Genomic DNA, 25,092 nt, shown 5'->3' on the forward strand with positions numbered 1-25,092 from the left:
ACATTTGGTCTAATAGATGGCCGGCTGATGTCTTTTAATCATAAAAATAACTGAAATAATGATAATTGTTTTCAAACACGGATATAACTGATCTTACCTTCTCTGTGAACAATGAAAAATTTCCTATTTCAGAATCGCATGAGCACTTACATTGTATGTGTTATATGATGCCAGATGGAATAAGCACAACGAAAATGTAATGGCCAGAGTAAGAATTCAGTAAGAACGTCAGTATTCTCAGGAAACTGAAATACCAATTACGCAGACAAAATGTAGAAACAAATAAATAGACCCATTTTCAATTATACCAGTGAAGTTTGGGATAATTGTCGATCGGGTTACGATATCATATTTTTCGTTCAAAGTCACCGATCAATCTGGTCGATGTGGGGCGTTTATTGAAGATGTACGTGACTTCCTTGTGGACTGTCCTTTACACGCAGACCAAATACGTGTGCTTATAGATAAATTAAACTGGCTACCCGAAATGTGTCCTTTATCTATTGAACTCCTAATCAGAGATAAGCATGCCCCTTCTGATGAAGAAAATGTGTGTTTCTGAACATGTCCAGGAATTCATAAAAAAAATTCAAAAGATTCCTTATTGTATAAGTTTCAATCTGTTAACTAAAATGTTAACATCGTCGTCACTCGCTGTCATTGCTCACTTTCTCTTTAATTCATTTATATATTTCAATTAATATATTATGATGCATGCTCAGTTTCAAATATTTGCAATATTGTATATTAGAGAGGACATCTTGAGTGTGATTCACATATGTCTGATCTCATTTGCTTTGAGCAATAAAATATGTTTAAACTAAAAAACACAAAGTACAAAATGTAGACATAATGAGATATCCATTAACGCTCGCATAACAAGGATTACAAAACCATCAAAAACTACCGCAATAATTAGCTTTCAGGGAGAAACATGCTATCGATAAACTTTTTCATTCATATCTTGAATATAAAGAGAGGACTTGTAACAAATGTAGAAAACTATAAACTAATAAATGATATTTTGAACCCTGAAAAAAAAATATACATGAACATATATTAAAATATGATTACCAATCCCCCGCCAAATTCATAGGAGTTGTTACGTTAGTTTAAAGTACTTTTAGTAAACTAGAAATAATTGTATTCCTTCATGCACATCTACAACATACCAAACATTCCTATAAAATGTCACCAAAACTCCTTTAGCTATTTAGGAGGGGTTGCGCTTACTAGGTTTGAACATGTTAAACCCTTAATTTAGATCATCTCCCTTTGGAGTCCTCCGACAGTATTTATATTCCTTCATGCACATCTACATATGATACCCAAACTACCTATACAATTTCATCAAAAACCCACGTATATCCCACAAAATCCCATGCATATATATATTCCTTCATGCACATCTACATATGATACCCAAACTACCTATACAATTTCATCAAAATCCCACGAGCGGTTTGGAAGAAGTTGGGCTTACAACAAATGTAAACAGACAAACGGACGAACGGATGAACAGACAGACAGACGGGTGATTTCTATATGATTTCTATATACTCTTCCAAACTTTATTTGCGGGGGTTATAATTTATACAAATGAAAGAAAATGTTTGCTTTTTTACATTTATATGTACATTTTAATTTTATGGTCCATATAATCTTTAAGCTTACATTCTCTACATCAGTATTAACAGCTGAGTATACAAACACATTATGTTATGAATTATCAGAATGAACCCGCGTGAATGCGTGGTTAAATGCACGTTGTAACTTGAAAAGTATGGATGATTTACAATGTATTCATAATACCAAACTGGTTCAAAACAATTCTACAGGTACATGTACGAAATATGATGTTATATAATAATTAAAATTATACATTGAATATTGAAGGATACAATAGCCACCTACTTGTCGCTGAACATCTAGTTGTATCTCCTCCATTGTCTTGTAGATATTTGCAGTATATGTATTATTGGTATTTCATTGTTATGGTGCCTTATCAGAACTCAAATCAAAATTTCACGCTTGAAAAACTCAGGGTGTAAATATGTCTGTCAAGGAAACTATAAATAAATTATACGCTTTATATAAACTTGATCGATTGATTAATTATCGGGTGACATGAATCCAAATATACCTACTTCAGCGTAATCTATCAATGTATATAGAAGTATGATTGAGTGGGGGGGGGGGTGGTTAGGACAAAGTTTTCTATATAGAAGTATTATAGATGGGGCTAGGACAAAGTTTTCTATACAGGAGTATAATAGAGGGGGGGGGGGGGGGCTAAGACAATGTTTTCTATTCTGACTTTTATTTTTAAAATGTATACATGTACATGTCGTATACATGTTCTTTGCGGCAAAAATTACCTCTTTATAAACATGACTCTTTCACTGATCTCCAATATATCAGATAAGGCAATAGTTGCCTTATATAACACGACTGCTACCTACCCATTACACATGTGTTACCTGCCCATTCCGCAAATATTACCTACCCATTACATGAATGTTACCTACCCATTATACAAATGTTACCTACTCATTACACAAATGTTACCTACTCATTACACAAATGTTACCTACTCATTACACGAATGTAACTGTGATGGTACTTATATCCCGAAGGATCATTTTACTTTTGCTAGTGCGTAAGATCATCTGAGTTATCAAGGAATTTAAAGGTTCATTGGTAGTTAAAATATTTTGTTTGACACAACCCAAGAAAACCGTAAAAATGGCATTGAACATAACCAGCAGTATTTTATAGATTAAATCGAACTCAAAACAATCTAAAGCCGTCTGATTGTCAACTAAAATATATACACGACTAATTCAAAAAAGAGTAATCAAGCGAACCAATATTCTAGCGGAATTCAAAAGAATGTAATCCAGGGACAAAGACCAGACATGGAAAACAGATACACACAACAAAGAACATAAAATAACAAAAAAAAAAATACATACAAAGTAACAAAAGTACTCGGACTGGGAACATGGACAAGGCTAAAATAGTAAAGTTAAACAAATGTAAAAAATGCATACTAAATGCACATGCATCTCTAATCATGAGCAACTTAAAATAACCTAATAAAATAGATATACATGTACATGTACCAACAGCAAGGTAACGTCCAGAAAGCTAGATATATGTACCAAAGGCGAGGTCAAACACATGAAAAACCCGAGTTACATGGCCAACAATTTTGACTCAAGAAAACTTTGGTAGGTCTTTACATAAGGATAATTTCAACAATAGAAAGTTTCTTTTTATCTATTAATAGTTTTCAAGATATTGGCTGAAAACTGTTAAAAAAAAACGTCATTTCTCATCTTTCAAAGACAATACAACTCTTACAAGGAGTCGCCTGACAACTTTGATCCCTGAAGACTTTGAAGGCCTTATAATAAGGATCATTTCAGCAATTAAAAGAGTTCGGCTAAACCTAACGGTTTTGGAGATATATGCGAGAAACTACTGTTCGACCCCTATGTTATATTTTTAGTAACGGGGGCCATGTTTTTCAACGGATCAATAATCCCCACATAGTTTGTAGAATACCCCAAGGAACATACATTACAAATTTGGTTCCAATTGGTCAAGTAGTGTCAGAGGAGAAGAGTTTTGAAAAATTAATAACGACGACGGACGACGTAGACGGACGCCTGAAATTATTAGTAGAGCAATAGCTTATTGAGTTGAATTAATTTGACTTTTTACCTTTTTTTGATAAATTCATGACAAGAATCCCAGAAGTATTAATTGTGATAATACTAAACAGAAAATACCAAATAAACCATTTTTTTACTGCAGCATAAATACTCTAGGTATTTTGATATGGAAAAATATGAAGCGATTTTTCAGTGGGGGTAGGGGTACATTTTTTCCAATATAACCCCAAACCTAAGCGTTGCCGCAACTTTCTTGTTACCATTGTAAAGCTGAGATATTGGGATACATAATTATACCTAAATGTGTTTGTCCCAGAAAGGCTTAGACGCTCAAACAATCGAGTCAAAAAATCTTGGCTTTTTGGCCTAGTTGGTACAAATATGGGCAAAGACTGAAAAAAAATTCGAGAATATTCTTTGGCGACAGATTAATTCGGTAATGGGAGGTTTAAAGGTACAATGTAAAAATCACCATGAAGTTGGTGAGTGTGTGTGTGTGTGTGGGGGGGGGGGGCACAGTGGACCCTCCAAGCCATGGACTATTGTATGTATCAACAGTGATGTCTCACCCTGAAAAAATCATATGTTTATGTACATGTGTATCAATCGCGAGATTATATCGAAAAAAAAAATCAAGAGAGATGTATGTATATGTACATGTACCAACGACGAAGTCACACCCAAGAAAGACAGTGTACAGGTACATGTATGTATACCTTCATGATCCCCAGAAACCAGTGTTGTCAATGATGCCCGGAAAGTAGTGTTGTCAATGATTTCCAGAAAGCAGTTTTGTAAATGAAAAATAATTTTCGATTGACACGACGAAAAATTGTATTTACGAAATTTGAATATGTTTATGATATAAACATAAATAATAATTTCTAAAGCTAAATAAACTTGGCCAAATCACCAGTGTGCGAGAATGCTGATACATTGTTTTACCACTGTCAAAAGTTCAGAAAGTTGAACCAGCTGAAAAAAAGAAAGCAATCCAAAGCTCAAGTAAACTGCTCCAGCTACGTGTATACAGTCGCGCACATGAATTTTATCAACTATACCTAGCAGATCGCCCCTCCAATTACACGCATTACCACCTACTCCTAAATATTGAAGACGGGTATAACGTAACTGGCCTAAGTCTATTGTACTTGCGTAGTATGGGAAATTAAAGAAAATTATTTGTATTTGACAATACACACTTACTATATTTGTGAACAAACCACCATCATCGTACAAATTGAATGTTTACCCAAATGAAGGTTGCTGAGTTTATAAAGTGTTTCAAATAAAAGATTTTTTTATATGTATTGACAGAGTATTTGCTATGTATTTTGAAAGATTCCATATATACCAGCGATTAATTTTTTTTCTATTATATATATATATATATACCCTATAGGGTTGTATTATTGATATTTTCTATTTACCAGTATCAGAAAATTATGTTACTGAACACTGAAATGGTTTGGTTCAATACAAGAGCAAAGCAAATGCACATAAAACTGGTCCACCATCCCCTTGTTTATACCTGTTCCCATTACACATATAGTCGTGTTCTCCTTTTATACATGTTTTAATTACACATGTAGTCGTCGTGTTATCTTTTTATATCTGTTTCCATTGTACATGTAGTCGTCGTGTTATTTTTTTAAACCTGTACCCATTAAATATGTTGTGTTATCTTTTTATACCTGTTCCCATTAGATATGTTGTCGTCGTGTTTTTTTTTATACATGTTCCCATTACACATGTACATGAAGTCGTCGTGTTATCTTTTTATACATGTTCTAATTACACATGTAGTCGTCATGTTTTCGTTCCATTACACATGTAGTCGTCGTGTTATCTTTTTATACATGTTCCCATTATAGATGTAGTCGTCGTGTTATCTTTTTATACATGTTCTAATTACACATAAAGTCGTCGTGTTTTCGTTTTAAACCTGTTTCCATTACACATGTAGTGTTATTGTTATTTTTGTTTATACTTGTTCCCTTAAATCATATGCTTTTGACTTCAAGGATTGACGATTTTCCGATCTTCGTGGACTCATAGAAATCTTTAAGTTAAAATCAAATTTGAATACGCTACAACACGTACATGTATATGCATGGAAGTTTAATTGAATCAACTTTTCAATATTTAATTTCTTTTTGAAAAATAGTCACAGTCAGCATTTGAGCCAATTGAGAAATGTATGTAAGACTGAGATCTAAAGGCAGACAAATACGACCAAACTCAATGCTTCAGCATGCAAGAGTCTAAACAATTAGGAACACTGCAATCCAAGTATAAAAACAGTAAACTTAGGATTATAAACAGTTACTGATATGCTATCTACAGCCCTACAAACCTAAGTAAGAAGATCTCTACAAAAAGCTACACAATGTAGATACCAGTACTCAAAAATGGATTTCTACAGTGTAAACAAAGCTGCGTTTTACTAATTACATTTATATATGATGTGGGTTGATATTTATTTAGTAAAAGCCTAGACCATAGAAAAACCACATTATATTAATATTATTTCAAAGAAATATTAGGATAGCAGGAGAACCTCGTGATTCCTTTGTTTCGAAATCGCTTTATTAATATACATTCATTAAGTAACGATTTCAAATTTATTTTAAATGTAAATTGATATTATCTTAATATTGTTTAGATGCAAAGTGACAACCGAGAAAGTTGAATGTAATGGCCTCATTACTATAAATGTATTATTGCCATCTTCGTGTACTGGAGTCTATAAAAACGTAACGGTAAAGAGTATCCCATGAAATAGGTCAAACCTTGTGTTTTGGATGTCACGTTCATATCGGTTATCAGTACTCAATATTTTCAATCTTTTTTGCACACTTTATTGAGCAAAAGATTTACGAAATCTAGTTTTGGGTTACTGTACGTGGACGGTGAGCAGCTTGAAATTGCATATTAATTTAAAGTAAACGGTCATATATTGAGAGATCTCATGTCTTAAACTTCCCAAACTTGTATTATTCAGTGACATACATAAACGAGCAGATATTTACATACTTCTCATCATGTAGGTTTATTTTATATTACAAAATCTGCCATCTATTTATCATTAGAAGTTAAATTGTAATGAATCCAAGAGTACAAAATTGAATAAAATGTACGACATGAATAATATGTTGTAAGGATATTGGGGAGTTACGAATAGAATAAAAATTTGTACAATAAAGGAGATGCATGTATTTGACACCTGACTTGTTATCGTAATTTCGAGTAAATGTATTTAATCTTTACATTATACTACTGGAAATTTAGGAACACACGTGGTCTATTACATATGTAGAAGTATTGTGTGCATTTGTACTCTGTACAATCATTTCTATGAGTATTGATTTTCTACCTTAAAGTAAATGAAATGTTTAGTATCAAATACTAAATCTTGAATTCTTAAATCTCAAACACTTTTTATAGCGATTATAAAAAAAATGTTTGAGATTGAAGAATTCAATTTTTAACGTAACAAAAGCATCATGTTATTTCGTAGGTGAATTATTTTCTACACATTACTATTTCCAAGAATGGAAAATTTATTATACTGTATGACTAAATGTATTCAAATAAAATATGGAGTGTGTTTATACCTTGCATTATTTTTTCAGAGTGTAAATCAAATTGTTCGTCAATGAATACACTGCCTATACCTCTCCTGAACATGACTTCTCTCAAGAAATGCAGGACCATTTTACTATCGGGGCTTTTCCAATACTTTGCTCACCTGACTTTTCTCTGCTAAAATCAAAGCTCTCTTACATGTCGTTAATGGATAATTTAACTATAATTTTGCCAGACTTTATCAACCTATATATTAATTGGTCCCCATGATTCCTCGGAAAAATATAGAAAATACGAGCCAGATTTAGCTGATGTTATGGGCAATCTACGCTGGATACTTAGCTCACCTGACTTCTCCCTAGGATATAGGAGTCCTCTTTAGCTGATGTCATCTCTGAGATCGTAGGAATTGACATCAGGACAACATAGTTTATTAGTCCACTAGTTCATACACATGCACAGAATCATCACAGACAAAGCAAGATTTTCCCGCTTATTCCAGTACTGCCTTAAGAGTTCAAGTGATTCAGACAATCCGATCAATTCTAGAAATTACCACAAGGATGTCATCTGCTTCGTGATTATCTAAACTTTGTCAAACGGTCTTGATAATGTTCCCGGAAACGATTGTCATTGCTGAAAGAACAAAGTTATCGATTTACCAGACATATGCCAGTTATAAAACCCCCAGCATACACATCACTTACTAGTTTCTAGTGGGTGGAATCGTTATAATAATGAAACAATGCAATTAACGTATAGAAAATCATCCGATGTAAAGCCCGTATTGAATTTAGATCTTTGTCATATTTCTGCACACTAAGGCTTCAGTGAATTATTTATACATTGGTTTTCAGTGAAAATTAGATGTCATTTGATAATATTATTGATGAGTACTGTGCGCTGATAAGCACCGCTGCGCAATCAATGCCTATATTACAAAGGGAATATTCAAAGCTCGGTTATTAAAGCATGTTAAAAGACTTTGTACATTCAGATAATCCTTTTAGGGCAACCTCTTGGACATTATTATTCTAGCTTGCCTGCAATAGTAAAAAGACATTTAAAAGACGTTTGACTCGCGCGGTCTTTCTGAAATATTTGAGATCATCAGCATTTTTCACTTTTTAGACGAGAGTATTTCTAAGTTTAGCCTTGAGAGATTTGCTTTTCTCACTTTTACTTCTTTAGCTAGCATGTAAGTTTACCTTATCTTACCTACGAGAACTAATTTACAGATGAATGAGTAATCAAGGGAACCAAGGTTATAGCGGTAATCAAAAGAATGTATTCCAGGGACAAAGACCAGACATGGAAAACAGACATACACAACAAAGAACATAAAGTAACTAAAATCATACACATAAAGTAACAAAAGTAAATGAGCAACTCGGACTCCACTAAAAACTAGGAGCATGGACCAGGTGCACCGGTAGGGTTAGCGTCCTCTCCTTTTCTAGAAACACCCGCCGAGTTACTCATAAAAATTCAAGTCCGGGGTAGACAAACGAGGAAAGGACAACTATGACCCGTTGAATAAATCAGTTTTCATGGTGCTGATGGATACACCATAACGTGAATCGCATTCCATTTGTGACGGTAATATAAATTACTGTTGTCTTTTGTGAATTTAAATAAAACGCGGCAAGCAAGGGCGTTCTTATTAACAATCACAAAATTAACTTTGAAAGCCAGAAAAAGAATCAATGCCAGGAAACGCTAGGCTAAAAGAGCTTTGACACACGTTGGTACAATATGTACATGTATGATTTTAATGCTTTTTATGCACGCGGAGAATTCTCACTGCAGCATGTATGTCCATAAAATTTATGAGTGCAGGCAGTTTTATTTTTCATTAGGGTCAAAAACTATTGACTAAAATGCTTATTTTTTTTAATACAACTATCAATAGACATGTGGTTGACTGTGACTCATATATTTCTGTCAAAATTCTACAAAAATGTCATATTCCATCATATGTATGAGTGCCCACACTTAACTTCTATGAGGGTCTAAAATTATTGACTAAAATGCTAAGATTTTCAATATAACTATCATATTGTGGCTGTGACATATAAATTTGAGTCAAAATTGTTTAAAATGTCATATTTTTTTGCAAAATGTATGAGTGCGAGCACTTTTTATTTCCATGAAGGTCTAAAAATAATGATTGAAATGTTAATTTTTTCAATAAAACTATCATGTGGTGGCTGTGACATATCATTTTAAGTCAAAATAATTCTTTAAAAATGTCATATTCTTGCAAAATGTATGAGTGCAAGCACTTTTATTTTCCATCAGGGTCTAAAGGACTGAAAGGCTACAATTTTCAATATAACTATCATGTGGTGGCTGTGACATGTTATTTTGAGTCAAAATTCTTCAAAAATTTCATATTCTTGGAAAATGTGTGAGTGTGAGCACTTTAAACTCCACGAGGGTCTAAAAATAATGACTAAAATGCTAAAATTTTCAAAACAACTATCATATGACTCATATATTTCCGTGAAAAAATCTACAAAAATGTCATATTCTTGCAAAATATATGAGTGCACACAATTTTAATTTGCTTGAGGGTATAAAATTATTGACTAAAATTGCAAATTATTCCAATATAACTATCATGTGGTGGCGGCGACATGTTAGTTTGAGTCAAAATTCTGTAAAAATGTCATATTCTTGCAAAATGTATGAATGTGCACTCTTTTAAATTTAATTGAGGGTATAAAATTATTGACTAAAATGCTAAATTTTTCAATACTACTATCATATAGTGGATGTGGCATATTAGTTTGAGTCATAATTCTTTAAAATGTCATATTCTTGCAAAATGTACGAGTGCCCACACTTTTAATTTGCTTGAGAGTCTGCTCCCAGTTTTTAGTGGAGTCCAAGTTGCTCATTAGCTTTTGTTACTTTGTATGTATGATTTTAGTTACTTCATGTTCTTTGTTGTGTATGTGTGTTTTCCATGTCTGGTTTTTGTCCCTGGATTACATTCTTTTGATTACCGCTATAACCTCGGTTTCCTTGATTTCTCTTTACAATATAATTATCATATGGTTGGCTCTGATACATTTGCTTGAGTCAAAATTCTTTACAAAATCTTATTCTTGCTAAATGTATGAGTGAGAGCACTTCTGATTTTCATGAGAGCCTAAAAGTATTGACTAAAATGCTATTTTTTTGTAATGTAACTACAATGTGGGTAACTGCGACTGATATATTTGGGTCAATATTCTTAAAAAATTACTATTGTTCCAAATTGTATGAGTGTGAACTCTTTAAAGTTTCATAAAGGTCTAAAATTTCTGTATAAACTGTTAAAACTGTTAAAAATGTCAATATATATATATAGGTAATCTGTATCATACTGGTGTCTAGATCTGCAACCAAAAAAGAATTCAGTCCAAATTCTATATAAAGTCAGGGGCGTAGCAAGTACGGCAGACACTATTTTTGTTGGTACTGCATGCCATACATAATAGTCGCGAAAATTTAAAAAAAAAATCAAGTTTAAACATAGCAAGACTTCCTTCCGGTCGTACGAATCATGATTCGGGTGCTACGCCTTTTTTTCGTAATCACGTACGTGTACAGCATGTAATTCTGACAGATGTAATCTCGAGTTAATGACTGTCAGCATCTGTCAGGAACTCTTCTAATCCACCTATCTGTTCTACTTAGAACAGTTCCTGACAGGAGGGTGTCAGGACCCATGACAAATTACATTATGACAGAGCTTGTCCGAAGTCCGGACAGACCCTGACAAGCTACGTGTATCGCGGGTCAGAACAGTTTCTGACAGTTTAGAACTATGAGAGCGAATCCTGACAGGATCGAAGAGAGGTTAGAAGTGATCGCAACTGTACATCGTGCGGTATCCAGAAGGAACCTTATTTCACATTTATTTTACATGTATTTATTATTTGTTTGATTTATTAATTATAATAATTTGTATTTATTAGTTAGTTTTGCCAGACCTACATGCCACTGTAGTCTATTATTTCAAACATATATATGTATATAATACTAAGACATAATGTAAATCCAGCCTTAAAATAATTAAATAACACTACATGTATAACAATAAAGTTGAAAACGATAGCACTTTCCGTATATCCGTTACACCCTTCATTTCATGCATATTTGCATTGACAACTGTTTGAACACGAATGCGTTTTAATGAGGGAATGTAACTCTAAATTTGTAATCGGGCATTACCACGATTTGATAATGCCCGCTGGGATTATCACATTATGATATTGACTGGTAAAACTTTGTACTGCAGGTTAAATAATATCACGTGTAAAGGTTTTATCCAATTGAAGTTACAGATTTTTTACTGATATGAAATAAATTGTAATAAATATAGACTTAGTCCACGGCCAAATCTCGTTTGGGATTCGGCGCTTGGGATATTTGTTTGTTTTGATGGCGGTGGTCTAAGCTAATTTTAGTGATATTGTACACATATGTGCATGCAAGATAAATTACTTTGCACATGCAATGTTCTTTAAAATGTTTTATAGACACTGATTTTGAATTGAACAGTTAGATTTACTGTAAACTCTCTGCGGGACAAATTTGCCATTCCGGAAACGGCAAATTTGACATGCTTAAAGAAAAGTGTAGTAGGATTTTTTTTTATTGATCATATGGTACTTTAGCAGCCTAAGCATACATGGCATGCACAGAGATGAAAAAAACTATCAAGAAAAAAGTTAATGAGGCTTTAAATCAGATTTCCCATGGGAAAATTATTTTTCATGGGAAATCTGGAGTTTCTATGGGGAAATATACATTAACCACGGGAAGTGTAGAGTTCCTATGGGAACTTGTTTTTCCATGGATGCTTCAATTTTCCCATAGGAATTTTGTTCCCATGGGAAGTGTGGACTCTTCCCATGGGAAATCTGATAAGCTATATTTAATCATTTTAAAAATCCATTTTTTCTATAATTTCAAAATTACACATAACATTTGATTTCTTTAGATATTTTTTTTTAACCAAGGGAGGTAATATTGTTGCATCAAGCAAAGGGGAGATAATTTTGATGAAATATTACACATCTTTTTTAAATATCACAACTTGATTGTATTTTTAATACTGTTACTGTTTTGAAAAACAATCCATTAAACCATATCATGAGTTTTGAAAAAAAAATAACAATTACAAGAACATTTTACAAGAAATTGAAACAATTTGTTTTATGTGTACTATTTCTTCTAACAGAAGTATTAATGTTTATGTAATATCTACAACAAAACAATTTGAATAGATATCAACAAGTATAACAATCACCACACATACAAGTTTTTTCTCTCTCTTTTACAAAGTATGAGCCATCAATAACAACTGAAATCCACTAGTGTATCTTTAAACAGGTCATGTCTTGTAACGTAATCTGGTCTGAAAAGATCACCAAAAGCTGCATAGCATATTCTTTGCATCTAAATCTCCATGTAATTTATAGGAGCTGTTTACTGCACATCCTTATGATAATCCTGCAAAAAAAAAATTCTCTTTTATCAAAAATGTAAGCATAGTGTAAGATAGTATGTTGACTAAATAACAAAGAATAGGGAATCCACACTAATATAGCACTCTGTACAAAAAATAATAAAATCACCAGGCTAATTATCAATCGATTAAAAATAAAGAAATAACATGACACACTGTATTATATATTACATTTACAAGGCTGATCCATTACGTTCCAACAGACATATTTTCTAGTATCTACACTAAGACTGGTTATAACACTAAATAGCTAAAAGGAGAAAAATTGAAAATTACCAAAACATGTGTAACATTACAGTAAATATAAAGCATATTTTTAAGAGGGAAAAATATATATATAAAAAAAAACATGTATACATTATATACTGAATATGTCGAAATCTGTATCACATATGGTATCAACCCTCAACCTATGTCACCCCTTTGGCCAGTGGCTCTTGGGATGATATAGGAGTCTCTGGTTGATACTGCATGCGATACATATTTTGAAAATATGTTATTTTTATTATATTCAGCATATATATTTGAAGATTTTTATTTGTGTGTTATCTTAGATGTGTCTACCAGTCCATGTAATAATGTATCGACCATCTCATTTTTTAAAGAATTTTTTAAGAATGTGACTACATTGAGAAAGTATGATATAACAATTAGTTCATGATACTTGAGTCAAACTGCAGTATATGGACCTATTGGTTGCCGAAAAATATTGAAAAGATCTCAGCTGCACATGGTATATGTTTTGTTTGTTTGTTGGAGTTTAACGTCCGAGCAGCAATATTTCAGCTACATTCAGACGATGAACATGAAATTGATGATAAAATGAACATGAAATGGTGATGAAATGAAAAAGGGATGGGACATAAGGACAATGGGGTGGACAAATTTTGATTGCCACTGGAAATAGGGAAAGGTGGGTAGGGTCGGGCAATTTAGCCTCCTGTGGCGGAGCCCTATGGTTCCTACTCCGCGAGAATACCACAGTAGAGTTCTTTGACGTGCGAGGAACGTGGTATCTTTCCCAACACGGTGCACCACTATGGTTTGCGGACAGGTTTTCCGTATTATAGCCTGTCAACCCCAGCATGTAACACACCAGGGGTACCCTATTCCACCACCTGGGGCACACATCCAAGTTGCTCTGTGGACAGAGCGCTCATGCCCCCGGCTAGGGTTCTGAGCACTATTTAGTCGCCTTTTACCACAAGCTTAGCGCTGCTGCAGGCCTATTCTTCAACACCCGGACCTGCACGGGGCTGCACATGGTATAGATTAATTTGGGGGTTATCATCTAGTTTGTATATTGCTCTCAGCATGATGACCTATTTGCTAAACTGTATGCATTTTAAACGTAACAATATCAGGCATAAATCAAATGACAGATATGTCTCGCATACACCTCCTGAACTGGAGGGGATTGTTCAAGAACTCATAATTTTTTCACATATTGTACCACAAAAATGTCTTTTCTCACTTCAATCTGCATTTAGTTCTCCACTCTCCCCTTCTTAAATCCTAGATCCACCCCTGAATATATTAATATTTTCTAACAAGTATACTAAAAATATCATGATGTTTTATCATTCAAAAAGATATGACAGACTTAAAATGGAAATAATAAAAACTTTTATTATGTTTGTTATCGGTCAGCATAATTAGCACAATTTTCAATGGAGATTTGTTCCATACTGGATGAAATCAGGGTTTCAATTCTACCATATATACTCAAAAGCTACCGTTTAAGTGTTTCCATACACAAATGATCATGTGCAGATTTTTTGTAGAAATAAATTATTTCATAGACATGCTTTTTTATCATTCAGTACACATAAAATAACCTCACTTTTTGCCAAGCAATATTTCAGTGTTACAGTGCATCAGAAAAATAAGATTAAAACAACAAAAGCCTAGATCAATGGCTTATTAACATCAGACATAATTGAAAAACATTTTCCAGAGAGAAGGGCAATAAATCAAAGTGTGAGTTGAGTAAAGTTAGATTTTTATTCAATTTTGGGTTGTTTTTCCTAACTTGAAAGTTAATCTGAGGTTTGAACACACACCTTTCCTTGGGTATGTTTTCTTTCGAGGCTAGAAATAATCAAGGATATACCAGCAAAGGCAGATCCAAAGGTAGACCTCAGGTGTGCCATCCCAACCCATACAGCCCCTTATGCTTGTAAAGTTTTGGCTATTATATAATAAGTATTAAAATAACTAGAGCAGTGGCAGATCCAGATTGGGTGGAGGAAAAACCCCTACAATTTGGAAAGGATTCTTGAAAATCTCCTCCTCCCCGTTTTCAAATTTGATTCATGCCTCCTACCCCGTTACCTGGCGAATGCCCTACCATTCTTAGGTCAGTCATCCCACCCCCTATTCGCAATTTCTGAATCTCCCACTTCCCAGTAATATCCAGAAGGAAGGTAAGTTCAAACATGCAATGATTGATTGATTCATTGATTGTTGGGGTTTAACGCCCGAGCAGTAAAATTTCAGCTATATTCAGGCAATGAACATGAAATGGATGATAAAATGAACATGAAACGATGATGATAAAATGAAAAAAAAAGGATGGGACACAAGGACAATGGGGTCGACAAATTTTGATTGCCACAAGATAAAAGGATGGGATGGGTAGGGTCGGGCAATTTAGCCTCCTGTGGCGGAGCGGAAAGGTTCCTACTCTTATCGAATACCACAGCAGGGATCTTTAACGTACAAGGGACGTGGTATCTTTCCCAACACGGTGCACCACTATGGTTTGCGGTCAGGTTCTCCGTAATATATCCTGACGACCCCAGCATGTAACACGCCAGGGAGACCCCATTCCACCACCTGGGGTACACATCCCAGTTGCTCTGTGGACAGAGCGCCTAGCCCCCGGCTAGTTTTCTGAGCACTATTTAGTCGCATTTTACGATAAGTGTAGCGGTGCTGCAGGCCTATTCTTTTGAAACCCGGACCTGCACGAGTCCAAACATGCAATGGAATGACTGGTGACATAATTTTGTCCAATATTGAAAGAATAGGTTGGGATCAAGCTTATAAAAAATAGTTCCATGACTGTTCATGCCAATAGATGATCAAAAGATACTTTATACTACAATAAGCTAACTCACTTGATAATTATGTTCATCTTTTGGATGTAAAAGTGATCAAGGGAACCAAGGTTATAGCGGTAATCAAAAGAATGTAATCCAGGGACAAAGACCAGACATGGAAAACAGACATACACAACAAAGAACATAAAGTAACTAAAATCATACATACAAAGTAACAAAAGTAAATGACCAACTCGGACTCCACTAAAAACTGGGAGCATGGACCAGGTGCACCGGTAGGGTAAGCATCCTCTCCTTATTTAGAAACACCCGCCGAGTTGCTCATAAAAAGTCAAGACAAACAAATTGGCTTTTTATTAAGCCACCGTAATATACATTGCTCCTTTTGGATGGCTAAGGTAAAATTGGGACAATGCTTGTCTTGTAGACACACTGTATTGTCTGAATCGATATGTTATATGTTTCTAATTTGAGTTTTAATAGCGTTATTTTTTATGTAAACTACATGTAAATGTATAAATGTTATAAAACTTTGACTTCTATCAAGGTATTATGTACATGTAGTATGCTATATCCTTTGTTACAGTTTTAGCGGGTCTTATTCGTAATATGTACGAAGTCAAGAAAACAAAATAGTTCTCAACAGATGAAGAGAATGTTTTACACTTAACCTATGGCTAATAAATGCATGTCAAACTGATGCAACTGATCCACATTCCAAAAATGATGCCTTTCCGATCTTAGAAAATCTATGCTTCAATTTGAATAGAAGACAATCGGAACCTTATTTTTTCCGAATATATATATTGCTGCTTAGCTCACTCGCTATTTGAATGTGAAATTATTTTGTATTTAGAATCAGAGTAAAATGATTCTACTAGACGTGTTTAGTCAGAAGGACATGGGTGAGGGTAGGTCTAGTTAGATAACTAACGAAATACAGAATGTACTAACCTCCTTTGGTTTTGGTAGGATGGGAACAACTTTTGGGGTGGAAAGGGTATTTCATGTTATTATGTATTATTAAATGTGATGGTAATGAATTTTTGTTCATTGAACATTACATAAGTATGAACATAAAGTTTGATGTTTGTATTTTATTATAGCTCTCAATATTCTCCAAAATGGAAAAATTCCACAGTTTTTGGGAGCTAAAAATATTGAGGAGTTAGTTTCTTTTGAAAATCCCACTTCCAGCTGTTTGGTGAATTTAAGGAAAGGGGTGGATAGTCTTGGAATTGTTCAGGTAGTGAATTGTTCATTGTGTTTCTCCTGAAACTGTTTATGTTTAGATATAATCTGGCAGTGGGGCTAATTGTTCAGGTAGTGAATTGTTCATTGTGTTTCTCCTGAAACTGTTTATGTTTAGATATAATCTGGCGGTGGTGGGGTTAATTGTTCAGGTAGTGAATTGTTCATTGTGTTTCTCCTGAAACTGTTTATGTTTAGATATAATCTGGCAGTGGGGTTAATTGTTCAGGTAGTGAATTGTTCATTGTGTTTCTCCTGAAACTGTTTATGTTTAGATATAATCTGGCGGTGGTGGGGTTAATTGTTCAGGTAGTGAATTGTTCATTGTGTTTCTCCTGAAACTGTTTATGTTTAGATATAATCTGGCGGTGGTGGGGTTAATTGTTCAGGTAGTCAATTGTTCATTGTGTTTCTCCTCAAACTGTTCATGTTTAGATATAATCTGGCAGTGGGGTTAATTGTTCAGGTAGTGAATTGTTCATTGTGTTTCTCCTCAAACTGTTCATGTTTAGATATAATCTGGCAGTGGGGTTAATTATTCAGCATGTTTAAGTTTAAGAACAGTCAGTGGATGAAAAATGGTAATATTTCCAACTAATGTGTTTGTTTATGGTATTTATGAGAACGCAGGCTATTAGGGTTGAACAAAGCTGTTTTTTTTTTTTTTTTGCTTCTATTCTAATAAAAACATATTTTCTATTTGTGATTTAGATGTATGTGTGTTTTAGACAACGAGAGGTCTGTCAGTTTTTAGACATATTCTTCTTGGTAATTCACTAAGCTAACACTGAAAAGGCTTGTCCACCTCTTAAAACCAGAATTCAGTGAATCAGGTTCAAATAAACAGAAATTTGAAAAAAAAGTGTTTACACCGCATTCATACGCTATATCAGAGAAGTTTCAGGTATGTACTTGTTGGATATATTATTATTAGGTATAATACCACTATTAAGGGAAACCAGGCGCCTGCACATACCAGAGATTAGTCTTTAAAAAAAAAACAAAGTAGTTTCAAGGATGTATTTTTTCGTTTGTATCATGATATCACCTTGTCGCAGTCGTTGGCGTCTTTCTAACTTTTTTGTTTATTTTGGATACAACTTGATTAGACCTTAACCAATCTTTTTGAAATTTTATCACAATGTTCTTAAGAACACGTCGAAAGGCCCTGATGTTTCAGGTTTTTGCCCCATCCCTTTAGAAATTAATGAGCTACAATGCGTGTTATCATTATGATTGACAGGAAAAGTTTTATTTTTTATCCGATTTGTAGCTCACGTTGCCCAAAAAGGCCATGTGAACTATTTCCATCACTTGGTGTCCGTCGTCGTCGTTAACAAGTTTTCAAAACTCTCCTCCTAGCTGACATTACATGACCAAATAGAAGTAAACTTGGTATGAATGTTCCTTGGGGTGTTCTGCATAGAACTGATGAGGGGATATTTGATCCTTCAAAAAACAGCCGCTGTTCCTATAAATTGAAAGTTGTTTAAGGAGGCAGATGAGCAATTCAGGCTCTTTAGAGTCTTCCTAATTATTATTCAGATGTCAGTGTGTTCCTTTTTTGAAACTCTGTTTTTTTTTAAGTTTTTTACGGGATTTTCTTATCTTTACAGTTTTGGAGTTAAAAGGGTTCGAAATTGGGCATGTCAAAAAAAACTTTGTTCATTTTAAGTCAGATATTGATTTTTTTTCTCCTTATTGGACTCATTGTCTGCCTGCATTATTCGGTCAGATTTCAGATACCTTCGGTTTTCCAGTTCCAAGAGGCCACACCCCAAAATCAACTTTTATTATTTGTTCTGATTTCGATTTTTCCAAAGCAGTCCGTGTAGTTTTGCTTTTTACTCTTTGACCTTAAAAACACTCTTCCATGGAAACGCAAGTCATCTGATCGCAATTCTATTTCCCAATTGGCCAAATACTGATAACTTAGTGGCATTCGAAAAAAAAATGTATCGAAAATTGAAATTTCGTGCCATATGTTATTTCCTTTATGAAATGTAGGAAATTATACGTGAAAAGAACAAATTTTACTGCGTCGGCCATCTTTTTTAATCGGATTTCTTAGGCCTAAGTATGTCTCAAACTAATATTATGTTCGCGATTGCCCCAAGTGAAGAGAATATAACATGCTGTGGTTGAATCATGATGGGCCCCGCGAAGTTCTTTTAAATCATTCAATATTTAATTTGTCAAAAGATGGCTATGCGATAAATCCATTATGCATTATATTCTAATGGATAATCTACAACATCCTAACAATTATGACTAAATACGTAAATTTGTAGATTTACTTACATTGTAACAAAGCAATGCAAAGAAATGTCACTATCGGTTGACCTTCATCAGTTCCTTCGTAATGTCCAAATAGATGCACATACACAGGACATGTAAATTTGTTTTAAAATATAACTGTGCACAGCCAATGAAACAAAATATCTTCGCTGCAACTACTTTACAGAAAAGTTTGCCCTCCCCACAGTTCTGCGGGGATGACAAAATTGTTTTACATGTAACTAACAGTGTTATTTTTACTTGGGCATTTGGAAGAAGAGGTACTTTGTCGTTGGAAAATATTCTTGAATATTCTACTGCTACAGATGAAGAGCCATTACTAGGATTTGAAATTCAACCTTCTTTAACATTTGTTGAGTGTGCTGAATCCTTCTTTCCTGTTGCAAACACATGCATTAGCAGGATGACATTACCAAGGCCATCATCTTTAACCCAGCCTACAGAGGACGACACACTTTTTGAAACTTATGATTTGGCTTTTTCAAACACATACTGTGGACTCATGTGATACAGCATTTTAGAAAGACAAAAGGTGATTGATTTAGAGCTATTTTCCAATAAGCAATTTTCAACTTAATTCAATTCCAAAATTGAGCCTTTTGATAACTTTTGTACTTTTGAAGAATAAAGTTCATTCCTAAATAAATTGTCTTACTGTTTATACCACCGAAAGAAATTTGCCGTCACGTAAAGATATGCAATGGTGTTGTTGTCTTATTGTTTTGTTCCATATCTTAAATATTTGTCAGTGGATCTGAAGAAAGTTTAACAAGGTTCCATAACCCAAAAGAAAGGTGTTATTGATTTTGGGGGTTATGATACCAATCATTTTGGATACTATTTTCTCGACCAAGAAATTCGAAAAAAAAAAACGAACTTTCATAATCAAATTATCAATAATTGAAAATAGCAGCCATCATTGCTATTTATAGACCATAGCGGTCAAGTCACCTATATCTACTTTCTACACATATCTCAAAACGTAGAAGAGATACTGGAAAATAAATGTGACTTCTTTAGCTTGAGGATCTCTGTAAATGTATCCCATTTTAGGGAACCATCTCGGTGGTCTCTGGGTAGCGTGATCAACTCGATTGCTGGAGGATTTGGATTCGATCCTCGGCCGAGTCACACCTAAGACTAAAATTGGCAGTCACTGCTTTTCCTCCAAATATGCGGTATTTAAGGGGATAAGTGAAGACTGGGTGAGAATGTGACCGAGTACAGTAGCATGCGTCCCTGCATACTGTCCTTTCTATTAGCTAGCACAATAACATTCCGGCCTAGCATGTCGAACTAGTTCAAAGCAGGGACTGTTCGCTGGGTTAATCGTGTTCATGAAATTTCTAACATCAGATGACAAACCATACTAAACAATCAAGTTTTAGGGCGACTACTTATTGCCCTTAAATGGCAAAAATGTTGATTATTGTGGTTTTGGTTATAAATTGATAAGCGCAACAGATGTCTAATAAGAACTTTCAATTGTTGAAACCTGTTACAGCTGTCATACAAAACCTCAGTGTTGTACCACAATTTGCCAATCAACCAATTAAGCAATGTTGAGGTTGATTTTGATGGTTATTTAACTTGAACAATTGATAAATAATGGATCAGAAACAATCTTTTATTTTGAAGTTTTTTATTAAATGATAAAAAAAATCCTATTTTTTTTCTGGCAGGTTAAAGACATCTCATAAATTAGGGACATAGTATAGGGATCAAAGGCAAAGGCCTTTGATGTGCACCCTTAAAAGCAAAACTTCTTTCACCTTTAATTGAATTTTTGTTTGTATTGTATTCGATGATTAAATATGTTGTGGTCAGCGAAATCTTTATAAGTCAATAACATTTTGTCCATTAATTCAAACGAACATGTTTCAATAGCCCTAGCCAGACTTTGTCGTCGAGTAGTCAGTAGCTCAAATGAGTTTTCAGAGTAACATTATTATACTAGAATTACTTTCTTTTTGTACATTGTAAAACAATTAAATTTTTGGTTTAATTTCTTCACATATAAATTGAAATTTAAATGGTCTAAATGAAATTTGAAATGTTTACAGCAATTTATTTTTAATTCGCTAATATTGTTAGCGACTTTTTGCAGTCGTACTTTCAGTACTTTATATTCGTATATGATTTGCATAATGATAATTACTACTCCACGTTATGCTGCAGATCTGTGCCGTCTTTACAGCTATAGCGTCATTGTTATAGCTTCGTGCGAGATAAAAATGTACCTCCAAAATTTCATCTACGTGTTTTTTACGCGTGTTTCTTGCTTTTATGAGAACGGGAAGTTCACAAGAAATTCAGGCAGATGAGCTTGTTATAAGACGATATAGGTCATACACATTAGCAGGGCCCCGATATCTATAAATAGTCATTGCCAATTGTTTAATCTGGTTTCCTGGTCAACATTATAAACGACCCAAAGATCGCTAAAATGAACCTCTTACAAATAGCATACACATGTCTTTGTGTGTTTTTTTATTGTATGAATACGGGAAGTTGACATCCAAAGATGAAAAGATCACCACAAATACTAGAAGCTAAATATAACAAAATATTACCCTTCAATAAAATGCTTAGTTAAAGTCAAACTACATGGTGATTTTTGTGACCCTTTTATAATAAACTTCTCAAGTCAGCACGATGACATCTACCTGGGGTGAAATTATTACTAGTCAATGCATTATGGAGTTTAAACCCAGTGTTAAGTACCATTTGATAAAGATTGTCAGTACAGATTAATAAAGATTTGTCAGTACAGCTTCACATAATGTGACGAATTTTAAACACGTACGCAGGAACTATAGAACATTAAAAAAGAATGAAAGACTTGGTTTTACAGTGTGAGCCATGACATTCTGTTGTTTTTTTCCTTGCAACCATTTGCGAAATGTCGTTTCCTATTGTGTGGAGCTGAGATGGAATGTGTTAAAACATTAAATTTGTTTTGGGGATTACTAAAAAAATCAGTGTTTGTTTTATTCAGACGAATTAATTCGACTGATCTTTGTTTAATAATGTAAAATAATGAAATGACAAATGAACCATTCTATAGCGGCATCATGGGACGCTATTATGATGATAAAGCTATATTTTGATGTACAGAGTACTGATACGAGTTTGCCAATCATAAGCAACAAACATCACAGGAAAGCTTGGCTATTTCGTACACCCAGAAAGTATCAATGGCATTATATTGTTTTCACTTATGTAAATAAATCTAATTGTACATTCAAAATAACTGTATCATTGTTGTAGAATATTTACACAGCTAATATAGCTTTCAATACCATTACTTTCATCGTTTGCTATGGTTGTTCTATCAACTGATCAGTCTAATAAAGACCTACAGTGTTCACTAATAACTCTTTGAAGTGGGTCATGTAGAGCATCTTCGTTGGTCAGTCCTACAGAGGCTTGAAGTTGACTTGTTCTCTTACCCGTTATCATTCCCGAAGGTCCCCGGTTATGTGTTCTCTTACCCGTTATCATTCCCGAAGGTCCCCGGTTATGTGTACTCTTACCCGTTATCATTCCCAAAGGTCCCCGGTTATGTGTACTCTTACCCGTTATCATTCCCGAAGGTCCCCGTTTAAGGATCATATAGTCACCTACTCTGACATTTTCTATGCCCTTGTCTGATCTTGTCCGAAAGGTAACCCAAATTGATTAACGCCAGCAAGAAAGTATTCTAGGATTGTGTCAGATGTATTGTTGTCTGTACAGTTTAATAATGTTATCATTCGACTAAAACCATCAATTCCTCCTACTACCACAAAATGCCATTTAATGAGTTTGTGGTTTGTCTATATGCCATAGGTGATTGGCCCACTCACATTGTATATTTTTCGTTTCAGCATATTTTCCCGTCTTTCGAGAACACCCTGATTATCCAACCGATGAATACTATCTCTGAGTCGCCATCGAGGTATTTTTATACCTTTAAGACCTAACATCTGTCTTTATATTCTTTCACCTAAGTTTGGATAAGATGACATAATGTCGTTCATTATGACATCTAATGCATTATCCTGAATGTCAGAAAATTCCCTTTTGCTTAGTCCATATAAGCGCATTCTCCGACACACCGTACTCTGCGACGTTGAAAGAAGTTTTGCAATATCGGATATCAAAAAGCCGCTTTCAATCTGAACAATTAAGAAAAAAGTAAAACAGCACATACAACACCCCTTCCCCCTCTCTGTGGTTTAAACGACAGTTCCACTCAAATAAACCAAGGATTGCACCATGTCGACGTACCTTTTTATATATGGCATGTGCCTCTAGTATTCCCTAAATAACATCACGGCTCCTAAGAATAAATCAAAGTTCATTTACCAAACATATTAAATCTACGACTTTGTCTTTGTCGAATTTAGCTCTTTACTGACTGATAGCTACTTAAATTTACCAGTCGTATAATTCATTTCGAGTGAATAAGCCTTAACGTTATAAGAAGCTAACTTGATATTTTGTAAAAATGAACATATTTTTCACACGTTTTGAGTTTGTAATTTAATGATTGTACTCATCACGGCGCAATAGTGATTTTGATGTGAGATGTTTGAAGTTGACGACAAAACAATTCAGTTAAAAATTCATGATTTGCACTTTTCTCTTTGAGTATGAAGCTAAATATCCAAATCAAAGAAAGTATTCGTTTCATATCATTTACAGAATATTCCAAAAATATGATTCATGATTTTGTGATCTCATGTTGACAGTTCATACTACAAATTCAACACAATTCCGTCTCAGTTTTATACCATTTTTTTTCAGTCATCATTTACCGATCGAACTTGACAGTGTTGAATGAAACATATCATCCGTATGCATTAACCTTACATATACATGAAATAGGACCATATTATAAATATTAGATTTCACGTTTAATAAACTATTGTAGCGATGTAAAAACGTCACTTTACCAGCTCTAACTTAAGTTAAGAAACCTCAACTTTACATTAATCAGTTTCAACGACATATACCACATTGTCAACGATTTGATCTGACAAATGGCCACAGCCTTGTATAAAATGAACTTGACAATTTAAAGTTTGCAAATAGCGTTTAGTACTTATAACGCATCGTTAATCTGATTCAACCGAGTATCTCTTTATTTCTATTTAACATCACGATAATTCAACTTTATACTTCAATGTATAACTTTGGCTATTGTCATTCACCAATATATGACAGCTACGGCGTTCCATAATTAGCATTCACACAAAATAGCTTTCATTTTTATTATACTTTTAGAATATCTAAAATTTAATGCAACTTTTGTGCAGATTTCAGGGGCAGTTTCATGCAGGGGCGTGGCGGGCGTGCGCCCCCCCCTAAAATTTGCAAAGCATGGGTTGTCAGAGGTAGATTTAGCCGGTTATAAGTTGAACATTTAACTTCTAATTTTACCACAAAAGATATCTACATTGCACCCACTCTAGAAGAAAAAATAAACCTCAAGAATTTTTTAATTTGCGTCCCCCGCCCACCCCTAATCTAACATCCTGGATCTGCCCCTGGATTTCAGCAGGCGCCTTGTAGAAAATCAGAGAATGTGACGAACGAGTGAATTATCCGGCATATGTGGTGTGGCACCTATAAAAATTGAAACTGACAGATACGAAGGTTTATCAATAGAATATATTTTTATGATGAATGTGTTTTGATC

General features: G+C 34.2%; 1 protein-coding gene across 5 annotated transcripts in view; it reads right to left on the bottom strand.

Moving 5' to 3' along the window:
- The window catches only part of LOC148602220 (putative sodium-coupled neutral amino acid transporter 11), a 62,785-nt gene that overhangs the window by 31,693 nt on the left and 6,000 nt on the right, over positions 1-25,092 (bottom strand). For 2 of the 5 annotated variants that reach the window (XM_088551548.1, XM_088551550.1), the window contains exon 2: positions 7,616-7,904. The exons of 1 other annotated variant lie outside the window; for it this stretch is intronic. In XM_088551548.1, coding sequence (XP_088407674.1) covers positions 7,616-7,684 — 69 coding nt within the window. In that variant the 5' untranslated portion in view covers positions 7,685-7,904. Of the gene's footprint in view, positions 1-1,914; positions 2,054-7,615; positions 7,905-12,582; positions 12,777-25,092 lie in introns of those variants that run through there. 2 more of the 5 variants (XM_088551549.1, XM_088551551.1) reach the window with 2 other exon arrangements.

This window comes from Perna viridis, chromosome 11, assembly GCF_037379345.1.
Source record: "Perna viridis isolate PV_CMFRI_1.1 ecotype Kerala chromosome 11, ASM3737934v1, whole genome shotgun sequence".
In the NCBI taxonomy this organism is placed as follows: domain Eukaryota; kingdom Metazoa; phylum Mollusca; class Bivalvia; order Mytilida; family Mytilidae; genus Perna; species Perna viridis.